This window comes from Euphorbia lathyris, chromosome 8, assembly GCF_963576675.1.
Source record: "Euphorbia lathyris chromosome 8, ddEupLath1.1, whole genome shotgun sequence".
NCBI lineage: Eukaryota > Viridiplantae > Streptophyta > Magnoliopsida > Malpighiales > Euphorbiaceae > Euphorbia > Euphorbia lathyris.
In genome coordinates, this window is record NC_088917.1 from 20374463 (window position 1) to 20394603 (window position 20141).

The window sequence follows — 20141 nt, forward strand, 5'->3', positions numbered from 1 at the left end:
GAGTTGCTTTTAGACCTGTTCTCAAAATTATCATAGTTACCGGTATAGTTATTATAAGTAGATAGTGAACAATACACAAAGAGATATATAAATATCATGCTTATCAATATTGATATTGTTTTTAACTTCTCTTCAACCTTTTCTAAATCATCCATCCAACGGATTTATGTGTATTTTATATTATCTAAAATATCCTGTCACTATACTTACTAGTTTAATATATAGGTCACTTTAAACGTGTTTCATGAATAAAAATGTTAATCTTTTTGACAACCTTTTCATTTATTATTTTTTTTATTTGAAAATAATATAATATATTATTAAATTAATTGGTGGGTCACATAATCTAATAAAATGAAGTTATTGATTGAGTCGTACTATCATGATGTTTGGATGATGTATTTGGGGCTAATTTTTTTTTTTTTTTTTATGAACATACTTATCTTCATTATACAAAAAAAAAAAAAAGTATAAATACAATAAAAAAACCACAAGGAATAAAATCTTAATAAAATTATAAAGGAACAAAAATAACTACAAAAGAATAAAATAGAAAAAAGTCAAAGAGAGCCACAACCAAAACCAAAAGTAGAAATGAATTTTTACGAATGTCTTTTGAATTTGGTGACCTTAGGAATATGTGTGATGAGTTCGGTTTTATTAGCGATTTTGAGATTATTCAAGTATTCTAAATTTTGAAAAGGAAACACAAAATAGATGAAGCTTTCCAGTAGAAACGATATGCTTTTATACGTTTGCTTTTCTCACTGATCTTGTCTCTTTCTTCATCTGCAACGGTATCGTTTGCATTTCCTCTATTTTCCTCCATTTTATCGCATTTGTGACGAAATTTGTCATATCTGTGACAACAGTTGTCGCATCCGCGCTGTCTCATTTGCGATAAGAGCAATTTCATCGCAGATGCGACAAATTTAGTCACAAATGTAAAAAAATGGAGAAAATCGGAAATGACGGGTTCAACGAGAAAACATTCAATTAACCAACTGTGTACTTGAATAATGTGTATGTAAAATGAAGAAAAAATATTTGCATGAATTTGAATAATGCATGAATATGCTTAAACCTTGGGTTGAATTATTGAATTTTGTTGTAAGAATTTGAAAGAAATGAAAAGGAGAAAGAGATTGGGGGAGGTTAGGGTATTTTTGTCCAAAATGGATGAAAGCGTCTAATTTGATAAGATGAAAGCAAAGTTAGTCAAATATATAAATAGACCCCTTCAGTTGGTCTAGATTTGTAATTTGCCCATATATCTGTTGAAAGATTGTGAGTTTAGTGTATTAGTGACGCGCCAAAAAAAATTATGGATAGAATTATTGATACTGATCTATTGAGTGTTTTTTTTCTAGGAAAAAATTTAGAGTATTCAAAAAGTAATATCCGGACGAATGAAAATCATTTTGCATACAATTACATTGGAGAAAGAAAGATATAATCTGAACATAATACACTAATTCAAATTACCACTCGAAAGGTAATCCAAATATGCTTTGGATAGGGTGTCCTTCGTGACTCCGATAATTGGTGGCTTGGTGGCTTTTTGCTTAATACTGAGATCTGAACAGCCGTTCTTGTGGGATCATAGGGTTTTTTAATGGGCTTAAGTTAGCTTGGGATAAAGATTTTAAGAGAACGGTTATAGAGTTAGACTTATTACTTGTTTTAGGGTTTATGAAAGGTGCATTGGATAACCACCCATTTACTTGGCTCATTTGTTGGTGTCATCACTTATGGGATTAGAATTAGAAAGCTTGTATTTGTTCATATTTATCATGAGTATAATCGTGTTGTTGATTGGATGGAGAATCTTACAGAAATATTTTCTCTTAGTCATCATGAGTGTAGTCCATTTCCTACAATCCTCCTAAATATTTTGTCTAACGATTGGTGTGGTTTACCACACCGGTTAGTTATCACTTAGTTTTATGTGTATTTTCTTTCAAGGACTCCGAGCCTTCTTTCTAGAAAAAATAAAATAAATGGCCTACACGCCTATCCAAATTACCACTCCTATGCTTAATAATAAAAGGATAAATTATATTCATGAACACTTTACTAATAATATAATCACCTTTTGCAAAAGTGGATGTTTCAATTTGATCCTTTTGTATAAGTGAATATCTTGTTGAGGATCTTAAATGAAAAAATCCAAGACTTAAAATTATTTAGAAATATGTTTACTATAAACTACGTTTTTTATTTTTTTTCCAAATCATTATTTTCTGACAAACAACGTTTAAATAACCTCAAAATTAAAAAGATCAAAAATTTAAATTGCTTGAAATTCTCACATGAACAAAGTAACTAAAGCGTGTAAACATGAAAATTAATCAAGTACTTGGCCACTGAGTAAAACTACTCAGCCCCAACCAACTCACTCAGCTTACTCTGAAAACTGACTTTAGACTTACTTGATTAAACCTTAAAATGTTTAAAGTAAAACTAAATCAGTGGTTCAACCCTTACGGGGGAGTATCTTAAGAAATTTAGGTCAACTATCATGGGGGAGCTCAACACTGAGTTCCTTATTGAATATTTTTGCCAACATCAAAATGGGGGAGTTTGTTGAAACACATTTCCACATGATTTCTATCAGAATGTTTTATATTAGGCTTAAAGCACTTTTTGGTCCTTGACCTATCCAAAATTTGTGCATTTGACCCCTCACCTATTATTTGGTCATATTTAGCCCCTAACCTATCAAATTAGATAAAATCAACTCATATTGAATGAAAAATTAATTGTGTTGGAAAATTAACGGCAGTAACCAATACAAAAATGACACATGACATATAAATAAAATTAATTTTCACTCTATCGGAACACTAGAAAAGTTTTTAGAATTTTTTTTTACTGTGTAAAATAGTTACTATTGCCATCTCTAGTTGAAAATTAATTTTATTTATGTGTCATGTGTCGTTTTTGTATTGGTGACTGCTGTTAATTTTCTAACGAAGTTAATTTTCCATTCAATATGGGTTGAATTTTATCTAATTTGATAGGTCAAGGACCAAATGTGACCAAATAATAGACGAGGGGCCAAATGCACAAATTTTGGATAGGTCAAGGACCAAAAAGTGCTTTAAACCTTTATATTATTAATTATGAGTGAAATTTACCCTTGCATAGATAATATAGTTGGAGAGCCAAATAAATAGTCTATTCCCAAAACGGTGTCACATTGAGCCACATCAGAAATCACAGAAAGAAATTAATTTTTGAATTATGTTTAATCAGTTTTGAAAACTAATATGTACATAAAAAAGAGAGCAAGATTTTAGTTTCATCCTTGCTTATATTAACAGTATCTTTTTGTGTATAATGAGGATTATATATTACATAATATGTGCATTAAGAAGATAGTCATTAAGATCAAAAGCAGTCTGGGAGATCCAATCCACAGCAGTGCCAAAAAAGAGCTCCCAAAACCAAAGATCCAAAGCAAGAACTGATGAAAATATAAGCAATGCCAGTGTTTGGTACCGGTTCAAAGGCCAACCCAGAACTTGAGCCATCCTTGTCAAGAATGGAAAAGAACTGCTGTTTGTGTCTCTATTCCTTATAGACCATGCTGTTATCCACTGCACTTCCGATGGGATCAAGTCCAATTCCTCCCGTAACCGCCTTCCTAAATCCGGCATGTGGCCGCCCCCGTACAATATCGCGATCTTATTGTGGCCGTCATCCATTGCTCTTTTAAGGGCATCCATTGCTGCTTTGTTCCTCTCACCAATGATCACTGATTTCTCTTCCACATCTGACATCACCTGCGTCAACCTTCAAGATATTCGTCCAATCAATTGCCAGACAGATATGCTCACAAAACAGAAAAAAGATCCCAACTTTTTTGGCATTCCTAAGAGTGTAGCAACATAGAAGAATTTGGTATAAATCAACCTATAATCTAAACCCAATTCATCATTAATGCTAAAGTTATGGTTTTTACAATATATCCAATGTTTTTTTTATCCCATTTCCATAGACAGCACCGTTATGGAACCAATTGAACTAAAAGTTTAAGCTCATAGTTAAAGGTCCACTTCATATTAATATCTGGCAAACACAAAATGCAAAAGCATTAGCTAGAGGTGGTAATTTGTGTAAGTGGGTCGTGTTCATGTCATGTCAATTGTCGAGTTAGTGTCAAATGAGTCAACCCTAACCCGACATACAGATATGCTCACAAAACAGAAAAAAGATTAGCCCTTTTTTAGCATTCCTGAAAGTGTAGCAACATGGCTTGGTAAGCTAATAGCAAGCATCTAAACCATTGAAATCAAGCTGATTCATTAACACTAACCCACTAAATTCGTGTCGTGTTGTCGGGTCGTATACACAATTGTCACCTCTAGGTGAAATCAGTATAATAATAAATGGGAAGCTTACTCGGATGTTAGTCGCTTTGCCAGGAAAACCTTCATCGCAGCACCAAAGTCGAGTCTAGACAAGGCTTCGAGCTCAGGATACTCTGACTCGCTTCCCACATCACAAACACTTCCAATAATGAAAAGGCCAACAAGTGGCATTGGAAGTACACGAGATGCCCATAGAAGTTTCGATCGCCAAGGGCCAAGGTCTTGTGGCATCGTCGACTGCAGCACAGCTTTCGTTGATCTGACTGTCATATCTCTCGCAAATGTGAAGAAATTTTCACCTTTTTCAAGCTTCAAGAAATTGAAAATAACATCAGTTCCATAATTTACCACTATTCCGAACTCATATTTTGCACCTGAAAATGTAATAACTCAGCAACCTGAAGTAGCTGGAAGGTCTCGAAGTCGAGATCCGCATGATACCAATTCTCTCCCTCATAATCAAGACAGTCTAACTGGAAATCAAGCGTAAGGATTCGAGCCATCTGTCGCTGAATGCACCCGATAATGTTAAATCCTCTCGAGCGTGAATTTTTCAGTCTTGTTACAGCAGTAGGGTCTCTTCTATTCTCTAAACTCTCCCTGCTAGCCACCATCTCATAAAGGACACAGTCGTATGGCTCAAGTTCCTTCTGGAGGGTGTCAAAGTAACTACATGTAGGAATTCAGATCATTCAAATTCACAGAATAAACACAAGAACACCATTTTCAAACGATAAATATGGAAGAAATCGGGAATAGAAAGAAACTCTAATGGTTTTCTCAAACCAACAACCAAATCTTGCCCTTCAATGGGGCTCCTTGAATCGGTAATTGAAGTAGGGAGGTTTGGCAGCAACATGAAACAAACCCAAGTTATAAATAGACCTAATACATACACGACCCCTCCAAGTTAGTCATAAAAACCGACTGCCCCTGAACTTTGAAAATCTCCAATGAACTCTTTAAACTTGCTTAAAGTGAGCTATTAGCCCCCTGAACTTGCAAAAAGTGATGCGCGCTTCAACTTATCCAAGTCTTGGGTTAATCATGTCACTTTATGCAACTTCAAGCGGCTAATCGGTCATTTTCAAAGTTCGACGGGTCATTAGACTTTTCTGGACAAATTCACGGGGCTAGAAATGTATTAGCCATTATAAGCGTCCGTTGGGTTCTCATTTTATAGCTCCTCTTTTGCTTTTTACCCCAAAAAGTAGAATAGAAATGTTTGCTTAGAATTGATAAACCTTTGCTGATAGCTATTTCGAAAAGAAAATCTATTAAGATCCATCTGCTACCATAACAACAACAACATCAAACACTAGATAACCAAACAGAGCCTACATTCTGAGCATTCACAAAATGACTAAACAGAATATCAAGAAATAATATGTCAAATTTATTCTGTGTATTGAATTCTCAAAAGTTTGACTTCCACTCTTCCAGCGAAAATTACCCCCAAACTACTGAGCAGGAAACTAGTTTAAGAAAAATTACTTCCACTAATAATCAATGTAACAGTAGCAACCTAAAACAACTGGTAATACAAGCAATTCCAATCAAATTTCAAATCCGAAGAAATAAATTGAAAATCAATGGAGCTTACTCTTTATCAGCAATGTGAATGGTAGAAACCAAATAAACCTACAAAAACTCAAAAATCAGAAATGAATTATCCTTCACAAAATAGAGTGAAAAAAAGTTGAAATTAAATTAAACATAAATTATGCTACCAGAGTACCCGAAGAAAGGGTTTGAGAATAGACCAAGGGAACTTCTTCCTATACCCAACAACAGCAGTTTGCAATTCGCTGCTACCTCTATCGGAGCCTTTCTTGAATCTCATGAAATCCGCAATTGAATTGCTCTGTAAGAATAGTTCAGCGGAGCCATCTTCAATTGGGGGAATTGTATCCACAGACGAAGCGAAGGTTTTGGGAAATTGATGGGAAAAGCGTAAAGAAGATGATTTGGGGGATTGAGAGAATCTAAAATTGGATTTGGAAGGGATAGAGATGAGAGAAGTGGAAGTGGATGATGAGTCGGTGGTTGAAGAGGAAGAAGGAAATGAACAAGTGGGTGGAAGTATTGAAAGTGAATAAGATAGAACCATGCTCGCTTGCTTCTAGGTGAACTCCAAGGTAGAAGAGATAGAGAGAGACCTCAAGTTTTGAGCTTTTGAGAAAGGAAGCTCTCTCTCTCTCTCTCTGTGTTTCTGGTTCTGGCTAGCCACACTTCCGGCTATGGCTAACACTAACAGCATACACAAGTATATTTTTTCCTTTTTACAAATTTTATTGTGAGCTAATTATATTATAGGATGGTTTGCTATTCTATTGAGATAGAGAAAAGAATAAAAATTGAGATAGAAATAAGGATAAATGGTCTAGGTAGGAATAAAAATATGAATTATTATTCAATATTTGGTACATGAGATAAGGATAGAGATGAAATAATACATTTTACTATTTTAATCTTATTTAAACTTAATAAAATTAATTTGATGGATAAGTTTGAGGGATAAGATAAGATAATCCTATTGAAATCGGAGGAACTTATCCCACCTTCTTATACCACAATTTGTTAGGTATAAGATTTGAGGCATAAGACTCATATTCTCTTATCTAACATATTTCTAAAACAAATATGAGATAACTCATCTCAGTTTTTTTTTTATTTCTATCTCCGTGTCTTTATCCCCTCTAACAAACATCCCGATAGAGTATTTAAATTTGGAATAAGGTGAAAAAAAGTTACATCTAACTAAAGTTGACAATTACGAGCAATTTTACCTCTAATATCGAAAATGATATTATTTTATCTCTAAAGTTATTGTTAAGATTAATTTTAATCCTAATTAGTAAGTTTGGTCAATTTTGAGGTATCATTATAAAACACAAATATTTGGTCTACAAAAATATGATTTAATAGTAAAATTGGAGATTAATATTTTAAATTCGATAAAATATTTGATTTTTTTTATCCAATTAGTACAAAATATAATATAATGTTTATTTTTTTTATTTTTTCACGTCTATTTACATGTTTGTAATCTGATACTATAATTAATGATAACATAATAAACATGTGAAGTTTGTAGATGAAAAGATTAATGATCGATACCACAATTGTCATATCATAAATTATTTCTCAAATTAGTTTAACTTGTTAATATTATAGGTAAATTTGTTTAAAAGTACATAATTTTAAACGATAAAATCTCTTTTAAGAATAAAATCTCTTTTAAGATAAAAGAGATTTTATCTTAAAGATAAAATCTCTTTTAATATAGGTAAACTTGTTAATATAAAGATAAAATCTCTTTTAAGAATCACTATTGATTATATTTTTGCACTAAATTCCTTCAAAATTTAAGCATTTTAAATTGAAGCTAAAATGAAAAACCTTTGAAATTCACCTAAATTTTAATATGTGACAGACTACACTAATTTATTTTAGTACAAAATAAGAGTAGGAACATTGCAATCAACCTTCTAATAAAATTTAGAAAGGTGCACATATTTTATTGATAATTCTTCTAAAAAGTGATTTGCTTTACGCCGCCCCTTAATTCCCACATACCGCCTCCAAATTACAATTTTGCCCCTTCCCTTATATTTGCAATATTAAGTTCAAATTCAATTTCTAACTTCCAAACACTTTAGTTCAAACCAAAAGAAAATCCGGACTAATTATGGCTGGACGTGGAGGTAAAGGAAAGTCAATCGGGCTCATTTCGGTACGTGTTTCTAAATTTTTTCAATTTTTTTTTTTTTTTAAGTTTTCTGTCCCGAAATTCGGGACAGAAAAGTTTATTTTGACGACCATGGCGGGTCCAGGACCCGCCATGGTCATATGCGTGGCGGGTCCAGGACCCGCCATGCTCAAAACCGTGGCGGGTGCTGGACCCGCCTTGGTTTTGAGCATGGCGGGTCCTGGACCCGCCACGCATATGACTATGGCGGGTCCTGGACCCGCCATGGTCTTAATACTGGCGGGTCCTGGACCCGCCCGTCAAGAGATTGCAGAATACCCCATTGGAAAGGTGGCGGGGTATTCTGCAATTCAGTTGTCTCTTTATGCTCTGTAGGTCGGATGTCTGAGTTTGAGGCTATCGGGTGGATGTTTTTGATGTTCGGTACCACCTTGTTTATAGACAAGAGTAGCGACCGAATCCGACCCGCGTGCGTACTAGAGGTGCAGGATGGGGTAGAGGATGTGGCTGGCTACTCCTGGGGCACAGCTACACTAGCATACCTATACCGGCAGCTAGGTGTTGCTAGTAGAGGAGATTGTGGACAGATAGCGGGTTGTTTGACTCTTTTGCAAGCGTGGATATACGAATATTTTTCGTGTTTCAGACCTCATCGAGAGGGTCTCACACCCCATCCGGATGCTCCCCGAGCTCGTATCTGGATCACGACACAGCAGTTCAGGACAGAGACTCGTTTGAGAGATTTGCGTCGCCGTCTTGATAGATTGACAGCGGCGGAGGTACGATTTCTACTTGTACAGTAATCAACTTTTTAGGAAGATATTAATTTACTTTTATAATAATTAACTTCTGACATTTGTAGGTGATGTGGATGCCATACGGTCCTGACATAGTGACCCGCACTCCTAGGACTATCTATAGAGGATGGATACGATACCGGGATGTCATGGAGCCGTATATGCCTGATAGATGTCTCCGTCAGTTGGGGTATATCCAGATTGTACCCATGCCTGCTTTCAGGAGCACGAAGGTTGTACGTCCTTGGAATAGCAGTCGGTATCGGTTAGAGCATCCAGTTGTGGTTGCTGACAATAGTTGGTCATTTTTCCCAGCAGCATCGACACTCATGTTGATGATATACACTCTTGCTCAGATTCCATCAGCATGTGATGAGACATACATGGAGTGGTACACTAGATATTCGCATCCACACATCATGCCCGACATGGATGCACAGCCACAGACGGTTCTCACTCGTTCCAATAGTGAGATTGTAAGTAATTTTGATTTTATCAAGTTAATACGAGTTTCTAACATTAACAGTATATTTAAGAAATTTTGTTTTGTGTTTTTTTTTTTTTGTTTTTTGCAGTGGGTTAATCGGTGGACTACTGTGGGCACTGGCATGTTAGCAGCTCTTCGACGCGTAGATGAAGATACGGCAGAGATGTGGGCGCAGGAAGTGGATAAGCTTATGCATGATTGGCATTTGGCCAAATGATTATTGATGTTTAAACAGTATTACTAGTATGTTTATTTTATTGTTTCATTCGTACTAAACAGTAATATTAGTATGTAATAGACAGTATATTTTTAGTATGTTTATTTTAGTAATTAGTAATTCCAATTACACAGTCATTCCAATTACACAGTAATTCCAATTACACAGTAATTCCAATTAAACAGTAATCTGCAGTTAAGTAATTTCAATTAAACAGTAATTCCAATTAAACACTAAATGCCATATCCTGCAGCTCTTGATAATCTATCCCACTGTATTCGCCGATCTGCATACAAAAGGTCCCATCCTTCGACACTATTGTCGCGACATATGTTCCAGTTAAGTAGTATCGGTGGCACTGGAAAATCACTGGATAAGTCCAGCCGAATATAATGTTCACACCGACGACCTAAATGAGCAATGACAATTTCTCGTTGTGGTCGTGTAGCAGTTGCGGGTGCATACAGTGGCAGCACAGTACCACATGAAAATAAGCTCCCTCCATTCCCATATCCAAAAAAGAATACAGCAGCATTGTATAATGACGCAATCGGATACAGATCATCAAAAGTTATCATCCAATGGTCATCTGTACAATTCCCACCATCCCAAGCAATCCGCTTAACTGCCGCTGTAATCCCATCATAGTAAATTGGCTCGTATAAAGAATGTTTAGCAATTAGTTCATTCACTATAGCCGTTCTAACAAAATACCAACTCTCTTCATCACCGAATACTCGGTCTGCCACAACACGGAACCCACAGTTACCATCACCCTTGACATCGAGATAGGATTCAATATAAGGCTTTATGATTTCAACGATTTTGTCATAATTATGGTAATCAGTAATATCACATTCAGTGGCAGCAGAACCTATAATAGTATAGATCTGGACTTAATAAACATTTAATAGTAGAAGGAACACAAATGATTCTATACACAACTATTACGTAAATTAAAAATACCTGCTGATCGGTTAGAAGAGCGCCCACGACTCCGAGACGAACTGTAATTCCGAGCCCGTCCACGACGACTGTCACGATACTCCCACGCACTGGGCATACGTTTGGTTGATGATCCTTTTGGTCGTCCTCGAACATCGGCTTTGACTTCCGGTTCACAATACCTAGCTTCGTCTGGATGAAGTTGCCGGTGAATAAATTGAGAAACATTGCGTATACAGGTTGGATCACTTTTATCGACCTCGTCAACAAGAGAGTGAAAGTATTCCCGCTCTTCGGTCCCATGAACATACTCCAAATTGCCACTAGTATCAGGTTGACCAATGACAAGTGTTTTCCAAAATGGATGTATCTTTGAAATACTTACCGATTTACCTGAACGACACGCTCGGCTAATCTCGCATGCACACGGAATCTGGTAAGAGGTCCTCAACATATGACCGCAACGTTCGTCCACTTCATAACTCAACTTTTTCATTCGTAAATATTCAGTACCAAGCAACACCAAACAGTGGTGGGAAACTTTGCACGACAACATTTCGAACGGAGGTCCGGAATGCGATACAAGCTTTTTCTGTCTTGAAGCTTCAAGAGTGCCCCTGATACGAAGAAACATATAGTATGAATCAAAATACATATTACTAAATTCAAATATAATAATAACAGTAAGGAAATGGAATAAATTTATACTTGATTTTGACGACTTGCAAATCAATTTCATGGTGAACCTTGGCCCAAACTGTATCGAGGGATCCAGTAGAGGAATTCAGCCATCTCTTCAAAGAAGAATGTTCACTCTCCACTCTACAGGTTGTTGTGTTGCCAAAATGTAAGAAATCTTTAGTCCACGCAACAACAAACTTCTCTTTGTGGACTAACCATGTATTCTCAACATAAGCTACCACATTACCTATCTTTCCCATTGTATCCTTCATCTTGGCCACTTCCAACTCATATTCATCTACTGTTTGAGAATTTATTATTTTCTTCCATCTGCCATTCTTGAATTTTGAAGCAAAATTCATGTCTCCACCCATGAGTTTGTAGACTCTGTTTTCTACATCCTTGTTAATGTGCCAAGTACACAACATGTGTGCAGAATCTGGAAAAACATCTCTAACAGGCCTCATCAATCCCAACTCTCTATCAGTCAAAATAACTGTCGGGTTCATGTCAAATCCAATCAAATTCCTCAAACACTCCATAACCCAACGGTAGCTAGATTCGGTCTCATCCTGCATAATCGCATACGCGATTTTGAAATTGTTGTTGCATGGAGTCATCCCAACAATTTCGAAGAATGGCATTCTGTACTTGTTGGTCTTGTATGTTGAATCCATGCCAATATACCAGTGGTACGTCCGTAGTAATTCAACAGAAGCTGGATGTGCCATAAATACATGTGTTAACACATTAGTTTCCGAATCAGCAAGCGAAGCATGATAATACTTGTTCATGACGGCAAGGTGGAAAAACTGACTAATCATATCTCTACCCTCAAACCCATCCTTCCTCAACCGGTCTCTATAATTGTATACATGCTTTATTGTTGGGTTATCTTCTGGATGTTTCGTACGAAGTGCCGTCATAATAGCACACGGCTTTGCTTGATACGAACTCATATCACGCACAATTAGCTTCGCTGCTGGACTAAGACCGCTAATCTGTCGGTGTCCCTCCGCATAAACTATCATTTCATGATTATGCGTACTCTGCTCCCCAGCATTAGCAACGATCTGCCAACCCGAAAAATCTTGCAACTGCCTGACTTTTAGCCGAAATGGACAGCCACACGCTTTAGTTTTTGTTTTCCTACTTAAACCATCTTCTAAGGGAATAGGCAATCCTCTATACCGTTCGCCACGTGAACATCTCAGAAGAGTTTGTTTACCTCCGTGTTTATGCGAAGAAATAACGATCTCGAAACCATTTTTGATTGCAATGTTTTTCGCCCATTGAATTGCTTCCACATTTGTTTGAAATACCGTGCTCGTTATGAATAAGGACTATAATCGATTCCGTCGCCAACCCAAACTCTAGCTGCCTCCTGAAAATACATGCAACACGGACTAATGTTAGATTAGTCGCAAAATGGGTCCTTGGACCTCCTGCACATAGGCAGGCGGGTCCAGGACCCGCCAACATTTAAAGGGAGGCGGGTCCAGAACCCGCCTCCATTCAGACGCGGGCGGGTCACGGACCCGCCCCCCTTAAGACGAGGGCGGGTCATGGACCCGCCTACGTCTGAACAGGGGCGGGTCCTGGACCCGCCCAAGTCTTAAGGGGGGCGGGTCCGTGACCCGCCCCTCACAAAATTAAAAAAAAAAAAATCAATTTATAACTTAAATTTAAAAAATTATTAAATCATTACCTCATCTTCGGAGTTTTCGTATTCCCACGTTCTCGGATCCATAATTTTTTGTTACGTGCTTTGTTCGGGTGTGGGAGAGAGAAGGGTGATTTCAAATTTTTAAAAAAAATAATGGAAGGGGCATAATGAGTATGTAAGGAGCGGGGGCTGTAAAAAAGGGGCGGTGTACGGTAACGCCCTCTAAAAATGGTGATAATAATGAAAAAAAGAAACAATTGTTTTTGCTTGTAGGCAATTGCAACGGTCCCACACCAGACCCCATAAGTTTGGAGGTTGGATTGCTTCTTGATATTTTTGCTGATCAGTTGATTTTTTATTTTCTTTTTTCTTTTTCTTTTTTTTTTTGGAAATAACAAGGTATTGATTTCTTTGAAATTTCTACAAACTCAACTATTTCAATTACTCATAAAGTGAAAGCTGGAAAAGACCTTTCTAATGAAAGAATGTAACAATACTCACTCAACTTAGTTACTATTTTACTTTGGTCACTAAAATTAGGGATGTAATCGAACCGAGCAACCGAGTTTTGACCTGGTCAAACTCGGCTCGCTATAAAATTAACGAGTTCGAGTCCGAGCCGAGCTTTGACTTGCTCAAGCTCGGCTCATCTCATTAGAAAATAAATGAGCTCGAGCCAAGCTTCGAGCTTGTTTCGAGCCAAAATCCTCTTTGAACTTGGTTCATTAAGAAAATTATCTAGCCATAAATTGTTTGTGAGTAAATCGTTAATTATACTTATAAAGTTTGCTCGTAGATAGCTCTTTAATTGTATAGATAAACAAACTCACAAACAAAGTTCATGAATAAACAAACAAGATGCTTACAAATAGTTCGTCTATCACTCATTTATTAGTTTGTGAACAAACAAAGTTTAGATATTTGTAAACTTACACAAAACTATCTAGTTTTCTACAAAACTAAAATTTGTTCATAAATGTTCTAATCGAGTCTGTTCGCGAGCTATCGAGCGGAGCTTTAGCCTGCTCAAACTCGGCTAATTTACGAACCGAGCCAATAAATCATGCTCACGAGCAGCTCATTTACAAGTCGAGCCGAACTTTTATCGAGCCGACCACCGAGCCGACCACCGAACCGCTAACGGCTCCGCTCATTCACAGCCCTAACTAAAATCATGGCTACAATAGGTAAATAAACGGAGAAATACGGCCTAGACACATGGATCAATGGAATATCGAGATGGTCTCACCAAGCGATATGCTTCATGCACGTGTCCCTAGCATCAACTAGCACACATAAATCAGTACAGTGCAACCAAGGTACAACATTTTTAAATCATAGAATTATATTATTCTCTTATCCCCATCCTCCTCCTCAAAACTCTGCTGACTTAGACATCACACTGACACGTAAACAACAATTTGTAGACGACACTTGCAAAATCACAAATCAAAGAATTAATGATATTGATGTTATCAGCAACTACAATGAATGAATACAGATACAGATGCGTTTACAAATTTTCACCCTAATCCCCAATTTCAAAACATGCTATAATGACCCTATGAGAACAATAAAAAAGAATATGCTACATGCTTATATCAACATCAAAACTTAATTAATCCTGCAACTTATTATTCTCATCTCGCATCTTTTCCCTAATTATTCAGACAAAAGTTTCAGCCCTGCTTCCAAATCCTCCCCCGTAATTGTGCGCAGTTCATCCGTATCTATACACTCAATATCAAGCCTCAAATCCAAATTCTCTCTAGCGTTAACCAGCATCGTCTCCGCTAATCCTCCATTCATCTCCCTGCGTTGCTTTTCGCTCGTCTCTCTCTCTATCAGCTTCGCAATAGCATCAATACCACATTCTGAATGTAAATCAAATCCGTACAGCGAACTTTCTTCTTCTTGATTATTCATCTTGATATGGACAATCTTCGCTAGATCACAAGCGCTGAAGTCGTTGAAATGGAAGAACTTCGTAACCCTTCTGCAGAATCCTTCATTTGATGCTATAACACGCTTCATTGGTTCGCTGTACCCTGCAAATATGACTACAACTTTTCCGCTATCCATAACAGACATGATCTCTTCCAGGGCTTCTAACCCGTAGTCCTTATCATCTGCTTTCTGCATAGGTATAAGCCGATATGCTTCATCCACAAAAAGAATTCCTCCCTCTGCTTCTTTGATCTACACAAAGGAGAAATCAATTAGCTGCCACTGAAACATTCTCCACCTGATTAAAAAACTATAAAGAAACTACAGTAAATACCTTCTTCCGTGTCTTTGGTCCAGTATGGCCGACAAATTCACCAACCAAATCTGTGCGTTGTACTTCTGTTACCCTATCGGTAGGAAGCACTCCTACCAGATGAAGCAATCTTCCTAGTATTCTTGCTACCATGGTCTTACCTGTAGAACATAAAACATATATAATTCACATATCTATAACATAGTTTAACAAGCCATTCGAAAATTATAGAAGTTCCTAAAATAATTGAAAGACAGCAATCATGCAATGTTTTCTAACTCAAGAGTTCAGGAAAGAAGCAAAAAATTTATCATACTATCTATTGAGCATAACTCAGTCTACCTCGTTAGCTATGAAAGGGAAATAATGGAATGTTGGGATTTGAAACACTTAGCACAAAATCTTGATTAAAAAAGCAACACTTGAGTATTATAAGAAACTCCCTCGCAATAAAGAAGCTAAATCATGAAAATTTTAAGGATAATTTGAACTACATTAAGGGCACAAAAGCAATCATAATCCACACAACCAATCTGGCCAACACTTTACCTGTTCCAGGATTCCCCAAGAAAGCCATATGAGGAGGTCTTCTTATGCCCACTTTTAACCCAAAGGCCCTGCGCCTCTCGTCCAAAATCATCCCCTTTGCCCATTTTCTTAGTTGTACCTTAAGCTCTTCCAAACCCACTATGTTACACAGTGCAGCTTCAAGGTCTTGCATCTTAGCTTTCGATTCACTGCATGCTTGAAGTGCTCTTTTCTTTCTTTGTTGTTCAAGATGCCATTGTAATAGTTCACGCAACTTCTCACTTCCTGGACCTTGTGAGACATAATTCATTGGAGTCACTCCCTCCTGCAAAATTTACATTACCAAACCATCAGCATTCCGAGGAATGTAAAATTACAAAAAAAATAAAAAGCAATTTGATAGGTCGAATTACATTGTCCTTAGCACTGCAATCAGCATTATACTCGAGCAATGTCTTGACAGTTGAGAAGTCCTCGGATCTGATTGAGTACCAAACAGCAAGGTGCAATGGTGTCATTCCATTCTGCATTAAATAAGACAAAATAAAAGCAAAATTCAATTACAAAAGTAATTCCATGATTCTAGTCTTAATTTTGAACCAACCAAAAGATAAGACGAGAAGGTGTAGAAAACGCACATTTGCTTGAGCTTCAATAGAAGCACCACTGGCAAGAAGTAACCGTGCAGCATCATTGCACCCATTCTTTGCTGCCATGTGCAATGGAGTTTCTCCATACTACAAAGAACAGTATACTTCATGTGAAGGTTTAGATCATCTAAGTCAATCAAAAGAAATATCAAACTATACAATTGACACAACTTGCTCAAGAAAGTCAAAATATAACCAATTAATAATATTTTGCTCACCATATTTTTGGCTTCCAATTCAACCTTCTCCTCTCCTTGCCAATCAAGCAAAAATTTAACTATCTCAGCCCTATTGTTGCCTGCAGAAACATGAAGTGGAGTCTGAACCATCTGCAATTAAAAATATGAGATTAGAATATAAAGTGCCATGATCAGATGGGATGAATCATTATAACCACAACAGCAATTGCTCAAATTTGCGGATATTGATAGTACCCCAATCATCAAAATTGAAGAAAATAGTTCAACAAACTAAAATGTATTCCCCTCTTATCATTTCTCCTTTATCTCAGTGTTCTCTCTATAGAACAATCTTTTGCTTAATTGTTGGTTATCATTTCTCAGCTCATCTTTTGGATACACGCAGATGTAACCAATCGAAACATGAGTTAGGATTTATTACCAATGATTACTGCTTACAACTTCTGATAAACATAAAACCAAGCTAAGGACGTGAAGGACAAGTGTTTTTTTAGCTGGATATCTTCCTTGGTAAATGTGATGTAAACTACATATAGCAAGCATTTTACTTGGTTTTGGACCTATCATCTCCAATTTCATTATGAAAATCCTTCCAACGACTCAACTCCTCAATTCACCCATGAAAAGCTGGACCTTGTCTCTCTTCAATTTTGCAGATAATTCAACCTGCAAATCTCGCATTACCTAGCCTTATAACATTTATCTAGCTTCCTGAACATATCAAGTGCAGCTCCTATCTGAACTCTGAGAAATGAAATGATTATGTTTGAACCTTGTGATTCCAGTCCATATTATGATTAAGGTAACACACCTCCATTCAATTGTTTTCATATATCTAGCATCCTCAGTGATTCTCTATTCTTTCAGCTTAAAATCCAATATCCCATATCCCAATGAACACAAAAAAAGTACATTCTCCCATACATGAAAGCAAAATAAGAGGTGAAGATGCAAAATATCCCAAATAAAAACAAAACTCGCAAACTCGGCAATCAAATTTGGGGGGGAAAAGGAGAGGATGCGCAAACACATCCAATTATGAATGGAATAGCAAGTTAAAAACAGATCCAAAGTTCCCCAAATTCACACAACATAGCACAAAGAAAAACACGCAAAACTTATAAATAGAATTCAACCCAAATCTTGAAAACCCCTATCTTTCATTACCATCGAACCATAGAAGACCATCAATTTGAACATAAAAAGAAATGAATTCTTGACACACGCAATACATTCAAACAAAGCAAATGATTACTCAATCAAACAAACAAAAAAAAAATTACAAAAAAGAGATCTCACAACAGGGTTTCGCTCATTGAGAAGAGAATGATTGGCGCGAAGTAGCTTCTGAAGCCCAAGAAGATCTCCAGACTGGGCATAGGCATGAATTGTGAGGGGTTTGGAAGATCTAGTGCGATGATCGCGATTAGACGCCTCCATTACAATAAGCGAGTCCGTTGTTATTCCTTCCTCTCAATTCTTCGTCTCTCCCGCAGAAATGGGGAGAGAATGAGAAAGAAAAAGAGAGAATAGAAGAAGAAAGAAAGAAGGAAGAAAACGGAGGAAGTGAATTATGTACCGGAGGGTCTTCGGCGGTCAGTATTTGTAAACGGGAAATCCCCAAATTAAGTCAATTTTCTTACACTCCGATTGGTTTATGTTCCATGAAGTCAAAAAAACTCCGACTTTAACCATATTTTTCTTTTCTTAGTATTTTTTTATGCTTTCTCCTTAGCACTCGCATGTTTCCCTATATTTTCGTTCATTCTATTCATTTTCTAAAGTTTTATTAAATTTAGTAAATCATATATAGAATATTAAAAAAAAAAAAAAAAGAATGAATAGGGAGGAGGAGAAAATGATGGTTAGCAAAGAAAAAGCAGTTAGATTCGGAATCATTCTATTAGAATATGCTCATTATTAAGGTTATAGTGGATAAATGCAAAACTTCCGTCTTCTCTATTGAGAAGTAAGTACGTCTTCTCTATTGAGGAGTTATCGAAAAACCTAATTTCTCCGGTTGAGAAAACCCAAGGAGGAGCCGCCGCCCCACTCTATCTTTGCTACTTTCCGATTATCGATTCTTTCACTGCTCAACTCACCTCGTCTGCAGAATCAACCGCGATGGACAAAGGCAAGGGGATTCTCGAAGCCTATGCCCGACTCAGACTCAACGATGACGACGACGAAGGTCTGGTGTTATCGGAAGAAGAAGTTCCGGTCGACCTGTCGAAACCATCACTATTTATAATAGGCCAATTCCTTACCGCAAAATCCACGCACTTCGACAGTATGAAGTGCACTCTGGCTGCTATATGGCGCCCTGTAAAGGGGGTAACGATCACTGAAACAGACAAGGAAGGTAGATATCTCTTTCAATTCTACCATGAGATGGATATATCAAGGGTACTCAACGATGGCCCATGGACTTTTAATCAGCATGTTCTGATAATCAAAAGATTGGAGATAACAGAACAGGCTCTCCAAGTTGATCTCTCCAATTTGCTAATCTGGGTACAGATTTCCGACCTTCCCGTGGGGTATCAAACAAAGACAGTTTGCAGAATACTGGGAGACTACATTGGTCAGCATGTCGAAACTGATGCTACTAACTTCTCTGGACTTAGACGCAACTACCTACGTGTCAAGGTGGCCATAGACATACGGAAACCAATCAAGAGAGGACAGAAACTGAAGCACAGCGGAGGGGAATGGTTCTGGATTAATTTCAGGTATGAAAGGCTACCAAGTTTTTGCTTCTACTGCGTAATTATAGGACACTCAGACAAATTCTGTGTCCTTTTATTTGACGAGCCAAATCCATCAACTGATCGCCAATTTGGGAGCTACCTAAGGGCATCCCTTCGCCGGAACAGCAATCAAGCTGGGAGAGAATGGTTGAGGGACCACGCAGGGGATGAAGGGGAAAACACAGAAGGTAACATTACAAATTCAATCTAAATCATCAGTCCCAGGAATTACAGAAGGAACCTCAGGCTTTACTCATGATCCAAAAAGGCCAAGGATGGAAGATAGGGAGATGGAAGTCGACAACTCAGATATCTCAAAAAACATTTTTAAAGCGGGACCTGGAGCTCAGGCCCGCCTGAATCAATGAGTCTCCTAAGTTGGAACTGTCGTGGATTGGGCAATCCACGTACAGTAAACGTTCTCCTGGACATAATCAGGATTCACAAGCCCGCGGTTCTTTTTCTTATGGAAACAATGATTAAAGAAGAGAAGGTGAGAGGTGTTGGTAGGAAGCTAGGGTTCTATGGCAGTCACATTGTTGATGGAAGCGGGCATGGGGGAGGGCTGGTTCTTTTCTGGAAGGACTCAATCAAAGTGGATATTATCTCATCATCACAAAATTTTATTAACTCTATGATTACTTTTCCTAACTCGATTACATGCAGGATCACCGGATTCTATGGTTTTCCAGAAAGGAGTAGACGCCGTGCATCTTGGGATTTGCTGCGATCCCTCAAAGACCAAGATGGATTGGCGTGGTGTTGTATTGGAGATTTCAACGATATTCTTAACGTCAGCGAAAAAATTGGAGGAAGAAAACAGCCAGAATGGCTTCTTGAAGGCTTCAAAAAAGCTGTTGAGGATAGCGAAC

At 37.3% G+C, this 20141-nt stretch overlaps 2 protein-coding genes across 2 annotated transcripts; both read right to left on the minus strand.

The window, feature by feature from the left end:
* Positions 1-3219: 3219 nt before the first annotated feature.
* On the minus strand, positions 3220-6653 carry LOC136203395 (uncharacterized). Its single transcript, XM_065994541.1, has 5 exons — positions 6115-6653; positions 5980-6017; positions 4775-5045; positions 4408-4685; positions 3220-3798 (listed from the first exon to the last, which is right to left on the minus strand). Exons 1-5 carry the CDS (start codon positions 6484-6486, stop codon positions 3357-3359), a joined length of 1401 nt encoding a protein of 466 aa, XP_065850613.1. The 5' UTR covers positions 6487-6653; the 3' UTR covers positions 3220-3356.
* Positions 6654-14323: 7670 nt separating this feature from the next.
* Positions 14324-18258, minus strand: LOC136203316 (protein CfxQ homolog). The gene is made up of 7 exons (XM_065994438.1): positions 17819-18258; positions 16538-16648; positions 16308-16406; positions 16083-16193; positions 15691-15994; positions 15163-15302; positions 14324-15080 (listed from the first exon to the last, which is right to left on the minus strand). Exons 1-7 carry the CDS (start codon positions 17957-17959, stop codon positions 14544-14546), a joined length of 1443 nt encoding a protein of 480 aa, XP_065850510.1. The 5' UTR covers positions 17960-18258; the 3' UTR covers positions 14324-14543.
* Positions 18259-20141: the final 1883 nt, after the last annotated feature.

Bases quoted from the DNA above. Each gene is read 5' to 3' on its own strand.
- LOC136203316 (XM_065994438.1), bottom strand. From the start codon at position 17,959: ATGGAGGCGTCTAATCGCGATCATCGCACTAGATCTTCCAAACCCCTC. The intron at 16,194-16,307 runs GTGCGTTTTCTA...TATTTAATGCAG, and splicing joins CTATTGAAGCTCAAGCAAAT to AATGGAATGACACCATTGCA. The intron at 15,081-15,162 runs GTATTTACTGTA...TCCTTTGTGTAG, and splicing joins GACCAAAGACACGGAAGAAG to ATCAAAGAAGCAGAGGGAGG.
- LOC136203395 (XM_065994541.1), bottom strand. From the start codon at position 6,486: ATGGTTCTATCTTATTCACTTTCAATACTTCCACCCACTTGTTCATTT. The intron at 5,046-5,979 runs GTAAGCTCCATT...TCCTACATGTAG, and splicing joins ATTCACATTGCTGATAAAGA to TTACTTTGACACCCTCCAGA. The intron at 4,686-4,774 runs GTTGCTGAGTTA...AATTTCTTGAAG, and splicing joins AGACCTTCCAGCTACTTCAG to CTTGAAAAAGGTGAAAATTT.